The sequence below is a fragment of the Aphelocoma coerulescens genome, chromosome 8, assembly GCF_041296385.1.
Source record: "Aphelocoma coerulescens isolate FSJ_1873_10779 chromosome 8, UR_Acoe_1.0, whole genome shotgun sequence".
Taxonomy (NCBI): Eukaryota; Metazoa; Chordata; class Aves; order Passeriformes; family Corvidae; genus Aphelocoma; species Aphelocoma coerulescens.
Window position 1 is genome coordinate 7,687,431 of NC_091022.1, and position 22,605 is coordinate 7,710,035.

General features: G+C 50.9%; 1 protein-coding gene across 1 annotated transcript in view; it reads left to right on the forward strand.

Annotated features, from left to right (window-relative positions):
* Positions 1-4,372: 4,372 nt before the first annotated feature.
* PRRX1 (paired related homeobox 1) overlaps positions 4,373-22,605 on the forward strand; it is a 39,710-nt gene continuing 21,477 nt past the window's right edge. The window contains exon 1 of the mRNA XM_069023453.1: positions 4,373-4,787. Within this exon, the coding sequence (XP_068879554.1) occupies positions 4,547-4,787 (241 nt within the window). The 5' untranslated portion in view covers positions 4,373-4,546. The remainder of the gene's footprint in view (positions 4,788-22,605) is intronic.

The following is a 22,605-nucleotide window of genomic DNA, read 5'->3' on the forward strand; positions in this document are numbered from 1 at the left end:
AGATCTTATCCAGCCCTGACTGGAGCAGAAGGGCTTGAGGCCAGGCATTAAAGTGAACCAGCATGATGGGATGACTGGGGGAAAACTTTCCGGGGGAAAACTTTCCAGGGTAAAAGAATTCTGGTTTGGCTCGACAGCACTACAGCATCAAGGAGTTCGGCAGTGGGGTATCACTGGGCTGGGCAGGCCATGGGGCATTATGGATGCAGGTTGAGGAGAGCCAGAGACAAAGATGCTCTGAATCAATGCTTCTCATCAGTTTCCCCTAAGCAGCTGTGGCTGATGTTTTGGAGTGCAAAGGGGTGGAGGTCTTTGTTGGAGCACTCCCTCTCCAAAGCTGCTATGGGTCTAGGAGAGGAATAAACATAATTTGTGCCCTTCTGCCCTCTGAATTGCCAATTTAAACTACTTGCACCCCATCCAGGCCCTCAAGAGAGCAAAGCTGAAGGGCATTCAGCATGTCTTCAAATAGCCGAGTGCCTTGCACAGAGCAGGAATAGATGGTGTGTGCATTTTGGTCAGGTTTCCTACAGGCACAAGCTTGTGCAGTGGTTCTGGCTGTCAGCTCCTGCTCCTCACTGCCCTCCTGCATTGTTTTTTCTTTTATTTCTAGGAGGAAACAAATTTGGCAGATTGAAAAAGGGCTCTAAGACTTTACAAGCTGATAAGTTTCATGAAAATGAAGTAGGGGAGACCCAAAGTACTTTCCCTCACTGAGAAAAATGCTTCACCTGAGAGCCGTGATATGATCACTCAGCTGAACACACACACCTGGGTATCACAGCTTCTTCTGCCTGATTGCTTTTATTTAAATCCAGGTGGATGAAAATATATTTAGGGCACCTGAAAGAAGGGGGCAATCCACACTGGTAAAGGCACATTGTGTGGTGGTTAGTGCAGATGAGTTTGATATGAGGGCAGAGCAGGGGAAGGCTTGGCTTTCTCCTGCATCCCACTACTGCCAACCCCAAGGAGTGTGAGATGCCTTGGGGATGTTACAGCTGCTTATCTGCTCTGGGTGTTTCTTGTTGGTTCCCAGACCCTTGGGAGGCTTGTCAGGTCCTGTTTGTTGTACCTGAAAACTGTCACCAAGGCTGTGGTGCTATGAAGCTGCTGTTCAGGCAGATGTGAAGGTGAGGGGAATGTTTCTGAGGGCTTATATCATACTTGGGCAGCCCATATATTGGAGCTGGGAGTCACAGCAGCTGCCAGTGCTGGGTTTCATGGGAAACTTGAAGAATCAAAAATATACTCAAGTTAGGGACTTTCTCATTGACACTGTGTGGTGCTTGTAATTTTCTATGAGAAAAGAAAACGGAAGCAAAATCTGCTGCTCATCTGCAGAGATGCAGATATTTGGTTTTCCCCTCCTTGATATGCACCTAGGGAAGGGAAAATGGGGGAGTTTGTGGTTTCTGCTTCACTTTCTCTGAGCGTTGGACATGATCACAGCATAGGAGAGATAGGTTTTGAGGCAAGGCTCCAGCTGGTGAGCCTCACTGATGTCCTTCAAAATGATAACCACTCTGGGGAGCAGGAAGTGCCACACTAGTGTCTGGCTGTGGTGTGAGGCTGGGCCTTTCAGCTGTGGGTGCTTTACCTGGCAGATTTCTGACTGTTTTGGGATTTTTGGGCTTTTTCTTCTTCTCCCTTGGTAGAAGTGACTCAGAGGCTCCTGTCCTGCTGGGAGTGTGAGCAGAAGGCAACCATTTGCTGGACAGCTGGGAAAAGGAGGAATGGGGCTGTTAGCAGCCTCCAGGCAGGTGCACACTGGAGAGGAAAAGTGGGATGGGGGAAAGGGGAGCTACCTGTTCAGCTTGACACCAGAGCAGTGGTGAGGTGGGAAATAAATGTCTAATCAACTACTTGACGGCCTGTGGGATGTTAAATGGGTACCTGCCTTTGCTGCCATGGGCTATCTGTGGCATGGGAGTCCTTCCCAGCCTCAGGATTGTGAGAACTGGGGTATCCTATCACCTCTGCTTGGGGTTTGATGGTAAGGACAAGCATCATAATTTGAGGTGGCAGCATAGGCCCTATCCCTGTCAGAGCCCAGGAGGTTCCTATTACATTCATTTCCACATCATAGGTGTGCCTTGGCATAGGGCCTGTCTGGTCATAACAAGCTGAGAGATGAACTGCAGCCCTGTAGTGCTCTGTGCAGTCTTGAAGGCCTCCCACTGCTTCCGGTCTCCTTCCTTCTGAGACAGAGTTGTCAGACTTTCCCTTGGATTCAGCTTGTCCCTCCCACCCAGTGACAGAAAGCCAGTTGTGTTGCAGGAGGCACCTGGGATAGGAGGGGTTTAGGTCACGTTCAGAATGTGACCTTGGAATTAAGCCTGTGGGTGCTGCATGTGTAGGGAGCGCCCAGGACTCACTTCAGGGTAAAGCCTCAGTCTTGGAGCTGGGCCCCTTTATTGCCTTGAAGGTGACACTCTCCCCTTGTAGCAGATGCACTCATGTTGATTTGGTCACCCACAGCACCATCATTCTTTCACCCATTCTCTTTCCAGGGGAAATTTGGGCTGCATTCCCAAACCCAGGGCTGGGAAGGAGTGTTGTCTGAAGGATGCACTTAGACATGGGGAGATCTTATCAGGGATGTCAGTGAGGGCATTGCTAAAGGTGGCACAGAGACCTCTCGGTATGGTTTCTGTGGTTTCTGCTGTTACCCTCTATGGCAGGGGTTGCCTGGGGCTAAGAGCAGACCCTGCTGCCAGTGGAAAGGGATGTTTATGGCTGGGCCTCTGCAGCACCCATGCAGGAAAGCCAGTTGCTACATCCATTTGAAGAGATCAAGGAGAAAGAGGGTAAAGGCCAGCTCACCAAGAAAGGAGGCAGCAGCCAGATATCTGGAAAAGGCAGAGAAAAGCGCATTTCATGATCAGGGTGTGTACAGGTAACCACCCACCCTGCCTTGCCTGAACCTGGAGATCCAGGGTACAAGATGCCAGTATACAAAAGCCAGCCAGAGACAGCCTCACACACCCATGTGAAGACACAATTCCTTCCCCATCCAATGTGTGGATGTGTACCCCAGGACATAACACACAAATCCTCCTTCAGAAGCAGGAAAAGCATGCTCTAAGGCACTCCATGCTGCATACATAGATGCACACACAGCATTTTTGGGTGTATGTACACCGACACATTTCTGTGCACATGCACAACTTGCCCCAAAGTTTTTTTTGGCCTTTCCACCCAGTGCCCACCAGCTTTGTTTACCACCCTTCTTCCCCCCCAAATTGGGGACAGCAGAGCCCGGCAGCCCTGCTCTGCTCATTTGGGTCTTTGAGACTGGAAAGGGTAAACTGGGACCAGAGGGGGGGGGGGGGGGGGCGGCCTGAAAGCAAACTAATGATGAAAATGTCTCCTCCATGCCTGTGCCTTAATTAAATGCATGGAGAGGCTCGGGGAAGCACATCTGTTTTCAATCTGGAGCCCTTTGATGGCATCAAATGTTCTTTCCCCAGATCAGGGGGGATGGAAATTCTGGGCTGGCTGTGGCAGCTTGGAGCCCCGGCTCCAGCCACCGGGAAGCAGCGGCCTTTCCTGGCCCGCGGCTCCAGCCCCTCGCCGCCAGCCCCGCTGTCCTGGGGCCCTTCTGCGGCAGGGGCCGGGGGCACCTCCCAGCGCCTTTACCTGTCCCTGGCCACGGGGGCCACCCAGGCCAGGACACACTGCGGGGACCTCTTTGCTTGCTGGCCTGAGGAGCTCCGACTGCGTCCTCTTTTTTTTTTTTTTTTTTGCCTTCCCTTCTGTTCTTTTCATTTTACTCCCCTATAGGTCTGTTTCTCTCAGTTCTCTACTGCACTTTTTCTTCCTCTTTTGCTGTTTTTCCTCTTCCTTTCCTCTCTCCTGTTCACACTTTCTCTTCCATTACCCTTGGTCATATTTTCATCTGCATTTCTCATTTTCGATATTTCTCTCCTCAACTCCAGGGGCGCGTCCACCCTCCTCTCCAGGTGCAGCGCCGGCTGACAAGGGGGGACTGCCCAGCACCCCCCTTTCGCCCCTGGCCGCCCCCCACGGGTCCCTAATGAGCGCGGCGGGGCCGGCGCTGCCACCCCCGTCCCGGTGCCACGTCCCGGCGGAGCCCCGCGGGCCGCCCTCCCCCAGGTGCCCGAAGCGGCGCGGAGCCGCCCCCGCCGTTTGAAGTGTGGGGCGGAGGGGAGGGGAGGGCAGCGCAGGGGAGGGGAGGGCAGCGCAGGGGCGGAGGGAGCGGAGCCGCCGGCAGCGGGGGCGGAGGGACGGGGCGCACCCGCCCCAGCGGCCCCACAGCCACCCTGCGCCTCTCGGCCGGCGGCAGCTCCCCGCGCCGCCGCCCCGGCGCCCCGAGCCGGCCGCCGCCTCTCCCCTCCGGCATGTTTTAAGCCCGGCCCTGCCCGCTCCCCTTCGGGCTTCCCTACCCGCCGCCGTCGGGTCCCGTTCCGTTCCCCCCGCTTCGGTCCTTGCGCATCTCCCCCTCGAAGGGCCGGCGGCTGGGGGGGCGCGGGGCCGGTGGGCGCCCGCGGGGGGCGAGGGCAGAAAAGCCCCGCTCGGCACCATGGCGTCCAGCTATGCCCACGCCATGGAGAGGCAGGCCCTGCTGCCCGCCCGCCTCGACGGCCCCGCCGGCCTGGACAATTTACAAGCCAAGAAGAACTTCTCCGTGAGTCACCTGCTGGACCTGGAGGAGGCGGGCGACATGGTGGCCGCCCAGGCGGAGGAGGGCGGCGGCGAGCCCGGCCGGAGCTTGTTGGAGTCCCCCGGGCTGACCAGCGGCAGCGACACCCCGCAGCAGGACAGTAAGTGCGGGGACATCCCCCCCTTCCATCTCTCACTGGGGCAGCCGCGGCGGTCGGTGCCGGCTCCGAGGGGGCTCCCCTGGGGAAGCGGCCGCCGGCCGGTGCTTAGCCCGGCTTCCCCCGCTTCCCGATCCGCCCTTCCCTGCCGTGCAGGGAGACCCGGCGGGGTCGGCACCCGTCCGCGTGCGAAAACCCTTGTTTTCTCCCAGCCGCGTCACGGGAAAGGACGACCTCCCTTTCGCCGCCGCGCCCGTCGGGTCCCGCGCCGTGGCTCCTGCACTCACTGGGGAACCGGAGAACATCCCGGGGAGCAGAAGCAGGCAGGATCGGGCCCGCGGGCTCATCCCCCTCGTCCATTCCTTGCTGGGGTGGGCTGAGAACTGCGCTTGGCTGGACGGGGCGAGGCGCGGTAGGCTCTGAGCCGCCCTCCATCCATCCCACCATCCATCCCATCCATCCGCCCGTCCCTTCGGCCCGTCGGAGCGGGCACCGGCGCCCTGGTTTGCGGACACCGCGATGCTGCTCGGGGATCTGGATGGGATCCGGACGATTGTCCGATGCCCTGCCAGGAGCGTCGCGGCTCGCAAACAGCCCGAGGGTGCGTGCGCGGCTCCGAAATGGAGCCGCAGATTCCCTCTCCCGTGAGCCCCGGTTCTCCCTGATCCAGGCCCGGCGAGCAGGGCAGGACAGGGTAGCAGACCTGTCTCTGAACTGCCCGTCCTAAAGTGTCCGGGCTCAGGAACTCAAGTAGTCGTTAACCGGGGGGCAGCGGCATGGGCGCCGGCTGGCGCGGCGTTTTCCAAGCGCCGCGTGTTGTTTTCCAGGGGCAGCGCTGTCAGAAAGGCTGAGGGGGGTGTGCAGGGTCAGTAACCCCCTTTACCCTCCCTCTACTCTGTTACAATAATTACGTCCCCGGCCGCAGGGACTGGCCGGGAGTTCCGTGGGGGTCCGGGCTGGCCGCGGCCGCCTCTGCCGTGCCTCCCGTGGGGTGGGCAGGGGCCGCGGCTGCGGGCACGGGCTCGCTTCCGAGGGAGCCTCCCGGCGAAAAATTGGGGAAAAAAAACAACAAAACGAAACGGAAAGTGGACGAAAATATCAATTGCAATTTTTGTTCGCTTTTCGATTTTTTGATTTGTTTTTGTTTTTATTTTTTTCCTCGGGAGCTGCCTCCGACCCTCTTTTTCCCCGTGGATCCGACGTGGTTTTCTCGGTATTCCGAAGAAAACCGAGCTGGGGGAGCAGAAAGCCTTCCCAAAAGCAGCCGCTTCTTGCAGCAGCGCTCGTGGCATCCCCGAGCTCGTCCCGGCCGGACGCGTTCCCGGCGGGGAGCATCCTCCCGGGAGCGCAGTCAGGAGCGGAGCGAGTGCTACGCGGCGGCCGGAGCGGCTCCTCTCCCCCCGAGAATCGGACCGACCGCCGCTGGGAGATGCCTTAAAAATATTTCACTTCCCAGCACCCGAAAATCTGCAATTTCTGTCTCTAAAGGTGTGTATTTTAGTGGGGAAAACAGTGATTGCGGCTGCCCCCAATTCAGCTCCTTGTGCCGCTGGAGAATCCCTGAGATACCAACCAACAAGTTACGTAGGCAACGTTTTTTTTACTTCTACTTTGTACCCAATTTAGTTTATCATATTTTATTTGGATTTACTCCTGATTTACTCCAGTTTATTCCTGATTTTGCCCCTTGCCAACTGCTGCGCTCTCTGGAGCAAGCTCAGTCAGTGTGGAAAAGGGGGACTGTGTTTCACCAATACTCACCTTGCTCTTAGAACGTGAAAAGAACCCCAAAAAACAGTCCAAGGGCTTGTTTTTTAGCCAGAATTGTTGAGCAGGGACCAAACTACAGCTTCAAATAATTTATAAATTCTCTGAATGCTGTAAAAGTTTTAATGCTGTTGCGGTGAATTAGAAAGTTTTAGAAGTATTCTAAAGTAAGCAACAAAAAAAGAGGGGGAGGAATAAATTCTCCCAGGTTTATTGGGCAGAGCTGTCATCTGGGCTTTCTGGCTCTCTCATGGATGCATTTAGCACATCCTGTGAGTCTCTGTGCCTCAGTTTCCCTACCTATTGCATGTGTTCTGTGAAATGTTATGCAATCCGTGCAGGAAAAGAACTGTGCTGGAGCTAGGAAGTGCAACAGAGGTATGAGCTTTTCTCGGTGAAAAATGAGAACTGGTTCAGTGGAAAAGCAAACACAGGGCTCAGTTATTCTCCATGTTTCTAAGTGAGAAAAGGTATAAGCCGTTTGGAGAAACGGTATAAGCCGTTTGAGTCAGATTTCTCAAGACTACTAAAAATGGTCTTCGAACCTGAAGGAAAATTAGCTGGTCTGCTACTGATTTCTGTCCCAAACGGAAGTGAAAAACCAAATTTTTGCTGCTTTTTTTGTGAACAAAAATTAAGAGAAGTCTGATGCAGAAATGACAGAAGGTTTTATTTGGACATTTGAGACTGAAGGAAATATTTTGCCACTATTTTATTTGAAAGAGGTTCAGGATAAAATGTTTCTCTTATTAAAAAGAAAGGAGTAGCTGTGATTGTAACATTTACAGGGAGAGCTGTCAGTGTCTTAAGGAGCTGAGTTTTCAGCCGTGCTGTGGAGCTGTCACTCTTACCAACTTCAGTCCAACTTGTAGCTCTGAACACCTTACCCTAAAAGCTGATACACATCAGGGCAAACCTCCCTGCCTCTGCTGCTTAGCTGGGAAGGCTTTGCAATCCAAGTTCCACTTTGTCACAAAATAACCTGTTAAGGTACAACCAACTGTTGTTCTGGTAGCAGAGCTTTCGCTAACGCCGGCTAAAAACTGGGATGAAAACGCAGGTCCCAGCTCAGCTAAGGGGATCCTCCAAGCTTCCTAGAAAAGGCAATGAGCTCCTATTGCTTTTGTGCCCTTTGAGGGTGACAAAAACCTGTCAGTTGCCTGTGGGTTCCCAGAGCTTGTGGCTCTGGGCAGGGATAATTCTCCAATTGTTGTTTGTTTTTTTCAGATGGCATTTTTGACTTCTACTGCTTTTTTTTTTTTTTTTTTTTGGTTGGTTTGTTTGAGTCTCACTGTTGATGGCTCATAAAATGGTGTGGAGAAAGCATGAACAGCAAAAGAAAAATTGTTATGCTGGGATTTCTTTTGTAAAGAGTGAGTAAACCATGCTTCAGTCCATTACATGCTCAAGTTCTGTGTTTTGGGGTTATTGCTGTCCTTTAATCTTTCTTCAGTATAAAAGTGATGGCACTCAGGGGGCTGACAGATTATATCGAGCTGGTTCACAATTAAAGCTGGGCACAGGCTGCCTGCGTCCCCCCATGAGTTTTTTTTCTGTCTCGGCGAGCATCGTGACCCCTCAACACTGCTGCTTCTTCCCAAGGAAATCCCAGAAACCCTACTGGGACAGCCGGGACGAGGTGAGTTCCTCTGCTCAGGCAGGTCAAGCAGAGCATCTGTGTGGCTTCAGCCCCTCTTCTCTGGCAGCGGGTTAAGAGCACAAGGAAGGGCTTTTTCAGCCTGCACATTGTTTGGTGATGGGGCTTGTCAGTCCAGGATTTTGCACAGATCAGAAATAGGCGTTATTTCTGGAAAGGTCTGACAAATTCAGGGAGAGCTGAGGATGGCTGCTCACTGCAGCAGGGTTTGGAGGCAGTGTCCGGCTCAAGGAGCCGCGAGTCACAGACTGGAAGGATGATCTGGGGCAGAGATGTCTCTCTTGCTGCCTGGGCTTAAACCCTCTGACTGCTGTTACTGGTGGTCTGAAACAGGATCCTGAGCTGGAGGACTTTGGGTCTGCTCCCACATGGCTGTTCATTTTGCCTTAATTGCCTCTTTTTAATCAGAACAAGTGAAGTTGCTGCAGGAGTAAAAGAGTGTGTGTAAGTACTGAACTGTCTGTGCTCCTGTGCCTCCCCATCCTTCACAAAAAAAATGCGCCTTTGTAAAAAGAGGTGAAAAAGCTCTGCCACTGCTTGGAAATGTGAAAAGCAATTCCTTGGGCTGCTGAGTTGCTGAGGATGAATGTGAGAAGAAGTGCCTGGGACAACTGCAGGGTTATCTTTGCAAACTTCTGCTTTATCTTGGAGTATTAAGTCTCTGTTTTGTTAGTAAATCACAGCCCTTATTCCCAGAAGATGCTGAGTCTGTAGGCAAGGGATGTACAACCAACAGATAGAGGAGGGAAAAGTGTAGGGTAAATCGGTTAAACCTAGGAGTTTTCTTCCTGTCTGTCTTCTTTCTTTGCTGATTGGCAAAGAGTCTGCAGGCAGCAACTCGTGCTGGTGGCCACAGGTCACACCCGGGTGAGCCAGGGAAACCGGCCGGTGCCTCGATCCCCGCGGACAGCGGCAAATCCTCCTCACAGGATGCAGCCAAGGTAGACTCTCCAGAATTCTCCTCTTCCAGACCGATGTAGGAAAAGCGAGGATCAGATCATTATTATTTTTAAGGCGCTCGCTGTATATTATCTGCATGAAAAATGCAGCTCTTTGTTGGAATAATCTTTGCGTGTGCCAGTTGTACTGCGCGTGTCCTCAAGGCTTTGAGGAGCGTTCACTTGAGCAAAGGTTGAGTAACAGATACCTAACACTAAGCCGTTGTTGGAAGTTGGATTAATTTCTTTCCATTTATGTTCCTTGGGCATATCTATTTAATTTTGGTCTCAGGGTGGCTGGTGCGTGGTTATCGCGGCAAGTATCGCAGTGTCAGATATTTTTCTTATGTCCCTGATCCTACAGTTTGAAGTGGAAAAACTTTTGTGTTTTTTATGTAAATTTCTACAGCTCCTGGACAAAGAAGATGGAAATGTGGCTCTGCCACATACTTGGAGTCTTAGAAAAAAAAAATAAAGGCACAAAGAAATAAACAAAAGTGGTCAAGGTACTGTTATTAACAAACTAAAAAGAGCCATGTGAATTTGGAGGAGGGAGCTGGCTCTGTTTGTGAGTGCTTTTCCTTTTGATGGGTGAAAAGAAACTTCTATTTGTTTGTGAATTTCACTTTTTTTTTATCATAATCAGCTTTGCTTCCTGGTTCTCATGGTCTCATAATTTGCTGGTGGTATTTGTGTTTTCAATCCATCCACACAGAGCTTCCAGCTTTTTAATTTGAAAAAGATTTTGCTGAAGGTTTTTACTTTCCCTCCTTCCCCCCTTAATGTAATGAAAACATTTCCATGAAAATTAGATTTTGAAATCTCTCATAAAACTTAAAGGTTTGGTCTAAACTGCTCGAACGCTTTTAATGAACATCAGCTTTCTGTCATCTGCACCGAGTTTCCACTGCTAGCCGGTCTATTTTCCATCTTTTTGATGATGTATAAAGCAGTGATTGCATGGGAAAATATTATCTCAGGGTTAATTTGTGCAGGCCTTGCTCACACGAGTCATTGCATGCAATTCAATGGGCCACTTATGTGTGTGCCAGTTGATGAGTATTAGTGTTTGGAGACTTGACCAGCAGCCTTGAGTCATACAAAAAACGTCTTTTTTTCGGCCAGTGGAGTATTTTTGTGCGGGCATGGAATGGTTTTGCTGTCTGCAGTCAGGAGCATGATCCTTTTGCCTCTCGGCAGAAGTGCAGAATGCATCTAAATCTATGATGTGAAAGGAAAAGAGCAAGAGCACGGACAGGGCATAAGCAGGAGGGGCTGGGAGGGTTGGAGAATTTGACAAGACAGATGATACAGAATTACAGGACTGTAATTCCTTCAAGGATATATTCTATTTTTCCCCCTGGTAACTGAGTTGACTCCCATGGTTTTTGACATCACAGGAATGACTTGATGGGATTATAGGTGTTTATTCTTGGTTGCAAGTTGTTTATGATATATTTAATCGTTTTTGAAACCCATATTAAGTAGCCCTGAGGGAGCTGTGTTCCTGCTGGGCCTCTCTTGCATAATGAAGTACATCACGAATATTTACCAAGTGTCACAGTATTCCAGACTGTTTCTGGGGAGGATGAATCACTGCACTGCTGGTTCCCCACCCTGCTCGCCTTTCTTAAAGGAGGCTTGGATTTTGGGGTGGATTATGAAGATTTAAAGTGAGAATCATCACAGTCTGGCTGGAGGAGCCATTGTCCAGGGCTCTGATGTTTGAACTGTCCTCATGGCTTTACGTGCAGGGTACAGAAAGGTTTCAGCTTGTGCTTGGGTGGTGGAGCAGGTTTTTAGTCTGGTTCCCCCAAGAAAAACCTGTTGTTTGGTTGCCACATGTGGGAAATATCTTCAGAACCCACTGGCTGCTCTGGTGGGAGAGCAGACAGCTCAAAGGAGGGGTGAAATCCCAGTATGTTTTATGGCAGTCTGGCAGGGTATGGAGAAGGATGGTAGCAGTGCCGCCTCCTGAGGGGGAGATGCAGCACAAATCCAACCTCTCACTGCCCGCTGGAAATCTCTACAGAGGCTCTGTATTACAGGCTGCGTCAGTGGAAACTCACACATGTAGATGTAGGTGCCACCAGCCCTACAATGCAGGCATGTAAGGATTTGTCCTTTGTCACCTTGTATTGTGACAGCAGCACCCTTAGAGCCAGGGGTCCAAGGGTCCCTCAGGGTAGTCCAGCAGTTCATTTGCTGGCCCTGTTCACCTTTGCATTATAAATGTACGTTTGCACTGTAAATGTTCCTAACCTGTGTTTCCTTTCCTGCGCTCTTCCTGCTGGACCCAGCTGGTCTCTGTGTGTAGCCCTGGAAGATGCTGTGAGGTGGGGATGGGAGCTCAGCAGAGCTGCACTGCCTGTCTACTGGGTCTGTGGGGGCATCATTTAAAGAGAAGTTTCTTTCAAGTGAGAATGTCTGGAGGATTCTGGTTGTGAAGGGAAGGGAGCAGTGGTGCCAAAGCTGAGGGCCACCTCCTGCAGTGGAAAGCCTGGCATCTACAGGAATGAGTCTCTGAAGGCCAAGAGAGAAGAGAGGCCTGATGAGCAAGCCAGGGAGCATCTATTTCAGCTTACAGAGCATTCTGGGCTCCTCTCTCACCTCCAGAGGCCGAGAAAAGGTTGCACCACTGTTTAAAGCACTGTCCCAGACAGTCTGGATTTCATACATGCCCTTATGAAGTGAACGTTTGCCTTGGGGTGGCAGCCCAGGACATCCTGGTGCCTTGTGTTCCTGGAAGGGAAGGTTAGGTGAGAGGCAAAGGGAGCCAGCTGTGCTCTTAGCAAGTCACTACATCCTGTTGCAGCATCCAGTTCATATTCCACCCAAATTTTCCCCCATTCTGGCTTGAGAAATTTTCCTACAGGAGAAACTCCAGCCAGTCAGCAAGACCGCTGGGCAGGGCAAACGTCCAAAGAAGACACTCAGAATCTGGCTGGGACCCTCTCCATGTCTTGATGAGCTGCTCAGGCAGCAAAACTGCTTTTGCACCGAGAGCTGGAACTCATCAGGAGCTTGGGGACACTGCTTCCTGCTCCGAGCCCACCAGTGGATGAGCTTCTCCTGTGGCCTCCTTGACCAAAGTAAAATCAAAGTTACCCTTGGTCCTGCCTGTCTGGGGTAAGACAAAATTGCCAACAGCAGCTGCAGAGTGGGCAGGCTTGGAAAAGGCAAATGGCATCCGGCTCCGAAGGGACGAGCAGTCGCAGAGCACTGGGATCAAAGCAGGGTGCCTGGCGGTGATGGAGCAGGGTGGGTGGCTGCAGAAAGCAGCATCTAAGTAGCTTCCAGCCCTCTCAGTGTAGGTGCTGGACCAGTGAAGATGGAGTAGGTTTTGAACCCATGAGGACCTTGAGTAGTCTGCTGTTTGCTCTGGGGTTTGTTGTTTGTGGTGGCTGAATGACTGGTGGGAGAGCTGGGCTGAGCTGCAGCCAGTGTGCCAGCGAGGCCCTCGAGACCTGCTCAGTGCCTCTGGAAATCATATTCTTTTTTGGAAGTGTCACTAATACAATCCACATTTGTTTAAAAAAAAAAAAAAAAAAAGTTTGCTGCTTTCAAAGAGCTGTCACTTCTCCCTGTGTCAGCTTAGCCACGTCAGGGCTCTGTGGGGATGGATTTGACTTAAAAGGGAAAAGTGCCCGAGCTGTAACAGTGAAAACAAAGTGTTAATGCTCTGGGCCTGGTGCTGCAAAGGGCCGCCCTTGTCGGTGGCTCTGCAGGCAGCTCCTGTCCCCACGAAGTCTGGGCTGGTTTCCCATAAAGCTTTACAGCACTCTCCCTACCTTGTGGCCTGAAATGCCGGTAGCACTTCATGCTGATTATCCTGCCGCAGCCTTGCATTTACCCCTGGATGGAAGGCACAGAGCAGAGGTTTGTGAACCCAGCACAGAGTTCCTGCTTGGGGTGGATGGTTCCTGTGCTGACAGTGCTTGAGAGAGCTGGAGACGGGGCTGTGTCCCCTCCCTGAGCACGTGTGCTCCCATTAGGCACTGGGAAGGCTGGCTGTAGGCACAAGCTGGTAGCGCTGCCTGTCCAGTCATGAGTACCTGAGTTTCTCAGAGCAAATGTGTTGATTTCACACTGAATGAGAGGTAGAAAGCTCTCAAGACCAGCCCAGAGCCAAGCTCTGCATCCTGCTGCCTTTACTGCAAATGCTGATGGGACTCTGTCCGTGTCTCTCCACGGGTCAGGGATGGGGAGCTGAGGTGGTGGTGGAATCACAGTGTGGATTTTATGCACACGCACAAGGCAGCCCATTGAGGAGGGCATTTGCTCTGTGTGTTCCTCAGCAATGAGGGTCACTCCACCTGGGAGAACTGCAGGGCAGGTTTTTAGGGTAAGGTATGTGCTGGTGCTGGGAGCAGCCTACCCAGAAAAGGCTTGCACCCAAAATCTCAGTTGGAACAGTAGGGCTTTTCTTCCTCCAAACATCAGACCAGATGACCCAGCCTCTTTTGTTGCTCAACAAGAATCTTGAGGTCTGTTTTTCTGTATCTTCACTGCTATGACTTGACCAGGATCACCTTGCCATGCCTCAGTTTTCCTGCTCATATAACTGGGTACAACCCTGGGCCCTAATTAGGGGCTTTGGAATTTTATGGGTGTATGTGTTATGTAAAAGCTTGGCTTAAAGAGCAGTTTAGGAAGATTGTACTCCTTGTGCACCATCCCTAGCAAACTGCTACTCCATCTGCTTGTCTGTGGAGTTAGCATTGAGAAATCCCCTTCCATGATCTGGAGCAACTTCAGCAAGGAGTGTTCCTGCAGGGAACCCACCTAATGCTCGTGTGCTCCTGAGTGTACCCCATGCCCTTGGGGCGAGAGTTGTTTGCTGTGTGAACCCATCTGTGAGCTGAAACAGTTTTCAGGGATATATTTTTGCATGTGGATGTGAATCTCCTGAACATCTTGAGATGCTGGGCTCTCCACAAGCCCAAAGGATGCAAGGAGCAGCACGTGCCGATCAGCTGGAAGGTCTGTGGAGCGTTTGGCGGCAGGCAGTGAAATTCCCAGAGGCTGGTTGGGATGGTCACACTCTTTTTCTTGGCTATAGCCTGGTCTTAAATGTTTGGCCAAAAAAGATCGTTACTTACAGTTTGTTTCATTTGGAAAACTTCTGATACGTGTCATGGAAACTAGGAGGACTGCTCAGGAATAAATGCTTGCAGCACTATGCTTGTTTGTGATTTGTTTTTCATTGTTTCTCCTTAAAATTTTTTTAAAGAATCAACTAATCAGTAAAAAGAAACAATCACCTGTGATTTAGGAGAGGGATCTCTCATTGTAAATAATAAATTAGTGTCAGGAGACCAGGCAGACAGAATGGTTGATGAATATCCTGCAGGCTGAAAGTTGTTTATCAAGCCTGTTTGAAGACTTATGACTAACAAGCTCATTTACAGAGCTTGGAGTCTGTTCATGAACCGTTCTCCAGCTGGGAGGATGTGGGAATCATCAGAAAATGTATTCACAAGTTACTCGATCATTTAAAAAAATGATCAAACAAACAAAGACTGGTTTTTGGAAGAGAACTGTAAATTCCTTTTTCCCCCCCACTGGGTTTTCTGAGGCATTCCCGTTAGGAAAATGCGGGGCCCGGAGAAGAATGCAGAACCCCACGTCGCTCACTAATGACCTATTTTGGTGCTAACCCTCCTGCTCAATGCCCTGCCACCAGCCAAGCCCTCCAGCTGCAGGAGAGCTGCTCCCCCATGGGAGCCCTGATCACAGGGGCCTGGCGGGATGGACCCGTCTCGTCTCCACCAGTGATTCCCAGTAGAGAAATTTGGCTTGCTGAGGGAAGAGGCTGCCCTTGCTCCTCTGGTGAGATGACAGAGATTTCCCCACATCACAGTGCAGTGTTTTTGTGTGGTGCCCTGTAAAGGAGGGCAGCACGGGATCTGCTGGTTTCAAGTGCTGAGGGGGCTGAACTGGGAGCAAAGAGCCTCTGTTGGAGCACTGTGGCTCCATGCCTTTTGCAAATCTGCTTGCCTGGCCTTGGACCAACTCTCCTGCTCAGTGCAAAACACCACATCTTTTTGATGCTTTGAGAGGCAGATGTTTTTCACCCCCAGCGTGTCCTACAGTTTTGCCTTGTTTGTGGGGCATCCTCTCCCTGTGCTGCTCAGCCGTGGGGAGGGCTCCAGCTGGGCTCTGTTTGGGCAACCTGTGTCAAGGAAGGTGTAAACTAAGTCAAAAAGAGTCCAGAGAAGAGGAAAAGAGAGCTCCAGCTCCAGTTTAGAAGGAAAGAAGAGGGTGCTCAGGCTCAAGTATAAATTGATTTCCAAGCCCACCTACTGCCGTTGCAGATGTGAGGCAGTAGGGAAATGCTCCCAGGTCTAGAGAGGATAAGGAAACCTTGGAAGAGGTGGTGCAAAAATTTGTGGAGACTTCACAGATCTGATGGAGACAAACATGTGAAGGAATAAACAGTGTAGAGCTCATCCTACCTTGGGAAGGGAATCCTTCTCCCAAGTTTCAGTGGCTGCGTGACTTTAGTGGGAACTTGTTTAATCCTGAGTTTCATCTATTCTGGCCAGCACAATGGTTCTGTCTCCGATTTTCCCCCACATTCCAGGCAAGTTGCTCTGTGTCTTTGACTGGGATGCCTGTGGGGCAAGAGGCACCCATCTAGCTGACGGAAAGCGTGTGGATGGGGAAGGGTCATAGTCACTAGACGGAATGATGGAAAAGAAAAACTAGGATGTGATTAGCAGGAAAGTCACCCCAGAAAGCTGCCTTTCATCACTCTGGGCAGGTTCATGTTTGCCTTTATGTATTTTGTGTGTTCCTCTGACCAGAGAGAGTCAACGTCTGGAGGAGGTTACAGCCAGCAAGTGAAGGGGATGCCTTGTTCTGGGAGGGTTGAAGCACTCTGTGTGGAGCTGGGTGCTGAATCCTGGTTTTCTTGCTTTTTGATGCCAGGCTCCCCATTCTCCCTGCCTGTCTTGCTATACCCATGGTGCTTCTCTCCAGGAATCCTCAGAAGGACTTTGCTCTCCGCTCTGCTTCCCTGATCTCCACGCTGAGTGGGAGCACTTTAAATTCTGTGATGTATCGCTGTCTCTTTTGGGCCACGCAGTGGCAAGGGTTCTTCCAGACACTTGTGGTGATGGATTTGAATCCACATTTCTGTGACTTTCTAGGTAGAAGTCTTTCTCCCCGTGCCTTTAATCCATCAGAGAAAGGTGGAATGAGAGCCAGTGGCTGGGAGCAAAAGCCAGACATGCATTCAAAGGAGGTAGGAAACGCATTTTTTAACTGTGAGATGCTGTGTAATCACTAGAAATAACTCCAAAGGAGAGTGCTGGCTGCTCCATCCATGAATGTCTGGAAGCCCTTTTGGAAGAGTAGCTTTTGTCAGCTGTGAATTATTGGTCTCACTAGTGGGATAGCTGGGTGAAATGCTGTGGCTGAGTCTCACACAGAAACTGAAGAGCTCGGCTCTGGCCGAGGGACGGAGATGTGCTGCAGCATTCCTGCGCAATCCGATGTCATGGATATTCCTGCCAGGAAATCAGAACACAGGACCAGATGGAGAACACAGATCCACTTGGTATAAGTCTGTTTACAGGTTTGAACCAAAACATAGCGAGAAACACAAAAGGAAAGCAATGTCCTCATATCGGATCATAACTCAGGCCCTTATGTGAACCAGCTGCCACACATTTATAGGACAATCCCCTCTTCAAAATCCCACTGTTAGGAATAACAGAGATAGGAAAGCCTCTGCAGAGCTGTGAAGGGCAAACATCAGCCATGGGAATAGCCCAACCTTCTCTTGTATTTCAGGACCTCTTCGGAGTTTACTGCAGCTCTGAAGACAACAGGCTGTTGCATGTGATTTCTGGTATTTCTGGCCGGGTTGAGGCTCTGTGTGAGCAGTGTCTCCTGTAACTGCAGCCCTGCCAGCGTCAGGTAAAATGAGGAAAACAGGGAGAGCTGCAAATCTAATCAGTGGTGGGAAGAGGGATAAATGTGCTCAGCATCCTTGTGGGACAGAGCATCTCTGAACTGGTAGGGTGAGCTCCCTAGGGAAGTCAGAGGTGGCTGTGCAGGGCTGGTACCAAGGGAAGGGAGCAGAACGGTTTGCAGGGTTGGGATGATCAGAGCCACCATCCATCCCCTGTGTGCGCACTCTGCTGTGCATTCAGTTGTTGCCAGCGAGGAAAGAGCTGGAGAAGGGCAGCTCTTCCAGGAAGGTTTGTAAAACAAAGCCCTTATGGCTGGTTCTCTGCTCCACCACTGAGCCCATGGCAATGGGAGCCTTTCTCCACCTCACTGGTGTGATCCTTTTCCAGCACCGATGCTCAGTGTTTGCAGACATGTGGTCATGGATGTGCTGCTGGCCAAGGCGTATGGAGTCCTGGAGGTTTCCAAATGTGCTCTGTTCCTAGAAGGGACATTGAATAAAAAATTTGCCGAGAAATGGTTTGGTAAGCGGTTTGGTTTGGAGAAATTATGCTTTCCTTCAGTATGATTAATAATGGGGATGTGGGGAAAAGATCAAAATAATCAAACTGCTTTTAAAACTTTGCTGGGCTGAGCCATGTTCAGAACTCAGTCTGGGTGTGAAAGTCAGAAGGTCTGTGAATTTGTCCCAGATTGACTCCAGGCAGGATTCAAGCTTCTGAGTCAATCCTGGTGCCTCCCTGAGCACATTAAACCTGCCCCAGGCAGAGCCATGGCCGTGTCTCCGGGGTGTTTGGTGTCACTGCATTGTGCTCACATCCATCTTGTTATGTGTCACAGCTGAGACAGGGACTGGGAGGATCTTGTCTGTGCTGCAGACACCATCCCTGGAGATCACCATCACCTCTGCCCAGGTCCTTCTGAAAACATGGTTATTCACCTTGATGATTAGGAATGGGAATCCTACCACAAGGCAGGAGTGGGAATAGGATCATCCTTAACTCTCTGATGTGGATGGATTTTGCTGTAGGATGTGCACTGGCTGTTAATTCTGTTTTAGGGCAGCTTCTTTGTAAGGAGAAAAATTCTTGCACATCTGGTGTGCAAGAGAGAGGTGGGTACCCCCTGGGGAAAATGCCCACCCTGAGCTGAGCCAGTCTGTTGCTTGAGAGAGTTGAGACAAATGCTCAACCCGCTGGAGTCAGGGATGTTGTCATTAGCTAACAGCAGAAGCTGCTGGAGAAGCAGCACTGGTTTTTACTCTAACAGTGTTGACAGTCACAACAGCCAAAGAGAAGGGCACCTTCCTACCTAGAAATGTAGCCTGGCACTTCTCAAGTGAATTGCTTCTACATCAAGAAATGCAGATCCTGTTCAAATTCAGCAGGCAGAGAACTTCTGTCAGTTCTGGCTGGACAGGGAAAACCTTCTCCAAATTAAAGCAATTATGGAGAAGGCAGATGCTTTGGGTAAATACTTTGCTTCTGTGTTTCATTTAAAAGCAGCATCTCTGTTGCAGGAGAAAAAAAACAAAAGACATTTATAAGCCTCAAAAAGGAAGGGTATCTCTTAGTTTGACATGTCTTTTTTTCTCCCCGAGTTTGTGTGGTAGAAGCCCCGAAGAGGTCAGCTCAGGCTTTTAAAATAGAGCTAAAAGCCATCGCTTGGTGCCAGTGCCCTGTGCCTTGTCTGTTTGGGGGGGAGGAGGGGGATAGTGCTGCGGGACGATTTGGGGAGATGCAAAGGGGCTTTTCTGTTATTCTGCTGCCATCTACTGGTCCGAGCCCACAGGAAGGTCTGTGGAAGCGGGGAATGGGAGTGGAACATTGATGGCCAGTGTCCCCGAAGGAGCGGGGGCTGTGCTCCCTCCCTGCAGGGCACACAGATGCAGTTGGTGCTGCACTCCCCATCGTCTTCATCTCTGCTTTCTCCACGATTAATAGTTAAAAAGACCAAAATCTGGAGCTTGGTCTGCTCAGTCAGAGCCCTGGGCTCTTCCAGCTCTGGTCTTACCATGAAGGTGAGGTGGGGTTATGTGAAGGTGGCAGCGGGTGGCAATGCTGCTCCTGCCACTGTGCACCTGCAGGGATGTCTGTGGGGCAGTCTGGGCTGAGCTCTGCTGGGATTTTCCTCTGTTTTGTTAGAGCAGCAATGTGATACTCTGGGTTCTTATGTCTTGTAAAAGCTTGGGCTCACCCAGCTGCTTGGTCTTTGCTGCTGGCGTTAATAATCCTCTTTCCTTTTACCAAGCCACCAGGTTTTCAAAAAACTAATAGGAGCTGAATTACCTTCACAATTTCTGTTCAAATGGTCAAAATGTGGCTGAAATTGGCCAGTTGCTCAAAAACTGCCAGGAGATCAGAGGCAAAGAGCACGTTGCATTGTAAGCATTTCCTGTGGTAAGCCACTTGAAGCCAGCTGGGAAAGCTGGGCTGCCCTTCTGGAAGGCACCTGCAGGGATTTGGTGCCCAGAGCAACCCGTCTGAGGACACAGTCTCCCCTCTGAACGTCCAGCTCCTGTGGGAGGCTGCTGTGAGCTCTGTCCCATGGCTTCTTCTCCATCACTGCCTCTCTCCTGCCTGCCACACATTCCATGCTGGCTTTGCCCTCCTGGTGGCTGGGCCAGGCCCGTGTGGCATGTCCCTGAGGAGAGGATGTCCTCTCTGTTGTGGCTGCTTCAAAGGGCCGAGGCCCATCCTCAACTCGCTTTGCTCTAACATGGCAAGCCAGGCTTTGAGCAAGGCACAGCCAGCCTTGATTAGCCAGCACGGGGAGCAAGGAGGATGGGAAGCTGGGAGAGAGGAAGAGATCTTTGATGGGGTTTTCCAACAGCTTTTCCCTCTTTTTTTATTTTGCAGTTTAAAGGCAAGACACACAGTGGGAGACCTAATGGCTCAGGAGCAGCATCTCTGCTCTAGCAAACAGGAGGTATTTCCCCTCCTGTAACCCCTTTGGTTACTATCCATAGTAACTTTTGAAGTGTTTGGGTTTCAAGCCTTTGACATTTCCCAGGCTTATTTCCTCAAATGATTTGAGAAAAGTTTAAGCCCTTTCTGTGTGAAAACTGGAAGCATGGGGAGTAGGTGAAAGTGAAAAAGGCTGGTCCTCAGTAACCGAGGGCTGCCAGGTGGGAGAGGATACCCCAAAGCCATCTGGGCAGTTGCAGGGTTTTGGTGTTGTTTTGGGACAGCCTGGCCTGTTTCAGCCAGTGCTGGTGGGAGCTGCTGGTGGAGCTATGGGGCAGATGTGTGATTAGGGTGGACATGGGCACCCTTCTCTCTGGGCATGGCTCTGGATGAGTGCAGCAGCAGGTCTCCCAAGGCTGGCAGTGAGGATGGGACTCCTGATTTTGGCCATAGGCTGGCAGGTAAGCAGGAAGGGGTATAATCCATGCCCAGGACTGAGAGTTTTAGTGTTTTATCACCTCTGTGACCATGTAATAGATTCTATAAAACTTCCAGAGCAACTGTGAAACAAATGCCTGACCAACAGAAGAGGTTTGCGGGCAAAATCTGCATGTTGTATCACAGCCTGGGCTCAGCAGGCAAGAGGACTTGAAGTCAGCTGTGCATAAATAATAATCTTTGGGAGTACTTTAGCTCCCCTGAGCAGAGTCCTGTTGGCCAGAACGAAATGTAATATTTGTTTTAGTAACTCATCCATCCTTCATTGGGGATGAGTTTTCCAGCTTAAAAGGAGATTTTCATCTCCAGCTCCTGTAATGCTTCTAATGCTGGGAACTGATTTGGTTGAAATATTACTTGGGTTTACTTTGTGTGGAGATCTGGGGTTTTCTTCCTGTTGGTTTTGATTCAGGAAAGTGTCTCTATTCATCAAGGGGCACTTAAACTCTCTGCTGAGTAAAAGCAGTGTCTAAGCTGGGAGTGGTCCGTGCATCCGCTGTGAATTGGGCAGGAACGAGCCCATGGCAGTGGATGACAGCAGTTTGATGCACTCCTTCCCGTCAGATGTTGGGAAATAAAACAGGATTCCGGGACACTCATTTGACGATGTTGGCTTGGTCTCCCTGTGAGTCTCCGTGTAAGGAGAGTAAATTTAAGAGGCTTTTTTTGCCCTAGAGGACTCCAGGGTCTGCCTTCCAGGCTGTGCCCTGTAGAAATTGCCATCTGACTTGTGGACTGGGAAATGGCTGAAATTTTCCTGTGCGTTGCCTCAAGCTGGGCATTTCAGCCTCTAGTTTGGTACCTGACTGCAAGTGGCTAGAGCAACAAAGGCTCTGCAGGTGGGTTTAGCAGTCACACTTCAGCTTTTAAAACAGAAAAACTGACTAACGACAGGCCATTCCTACCAGGATGCCAAGAGTGCCCAGAGCCTTTATGGGAAGACTGTCACTTACTGCCTGAAGGTGCCATGCCAGCACAGCAAGACCAAAGCCCAGTCTCAGCGTTGCTGTGACTCCTTGAAGGACTGCGGCTTTTAATTATCTATTTTATTTTTATTTTAGGCTTCAGATTCTGGAGTCATGTTAAAACCTGGGATGAAAAAAGCACAACTTTGTCAATGTGTGTACAGCAGAAGGATGAGACTCAGCCAGCTTTAAGGTTAAAAAAGAGCAGAGAATGAACCGAGAGAAGGCACAGCCAGTCTGGATGGAGGCTGTGTCAATGCTGATCTCCAGCGGGGGCAGTAGCACAGTTCTCAGAGGATCCAGCTTAGGACCCATGAATATTTAGGTTGGTCCTGCTTTGGCTGCTCCTGCTGTGCAGAACAATGCTGAGTGTCGTAACCGTGGCAAAGCTCTCTCCTCTCCCCAGCCCAGTAAAGACTCACAGACACACTTAATTTCAAGCCAGGTGACAATTCCTGGGCTTGCAGGAGCAGGGGTCAACTTGTGCAGTCTGGGTTTTACAAGTGCTGAGCAGCAATGCCCACGCGGGCAGGCTGCATGCCACGGGCTGCAGCTGCCTGCAAGGGGGCTCGTTTTCCCCTTTCTCCTCTGTTGGTGCTGCACAAGTCCTGTGAATGGTTAAATATCCTTCCAGGACAAGGTAGACAAAGGGTCTCTGCCCAACAAACCCCTGTCTCTGTAGGTCTGCTGGTGCTGCGTGTCCCTAACTTGTGCTGGGGAAGGAAACAGCAAAGCTCTCGCTGAGCAGAGGGACGGGAACATTTTACAGCTCATCGAGCAGGCTCCAGGTTTGTGGCAGGAAAACGTGGCTCAGGCTGACCTCCGTGGAGCCCCCTTTCAGAGCTGGGGCGGAGATCATTTCTGGACTGTGAGAATCCCTGTCACTTTGTACAGGTTAACTACAAATAGCCCTGGTGCAGTGCAGGCAGCCAAGTGCTGGCCTTTCCCTTCTCCAAGCGTGCACGCTCTCCCGTATGGACGTGGCATTCATCCCGAGCAAACACCAGCAAGGATCCCCAGTTCTGAGCTTTCCTTTTCTGGAGCACTCAGAGCCAGAGTGGAAAAAAGTTTGAGGGCCTGGGGAGTTTGGTGGCAGAGCTCTTTCCTCCTCCTGGGGAGGTGGGAATAATCCAGGGACAGGGAAGGGAGGCTGCCTTTTGTCCTGGCTTG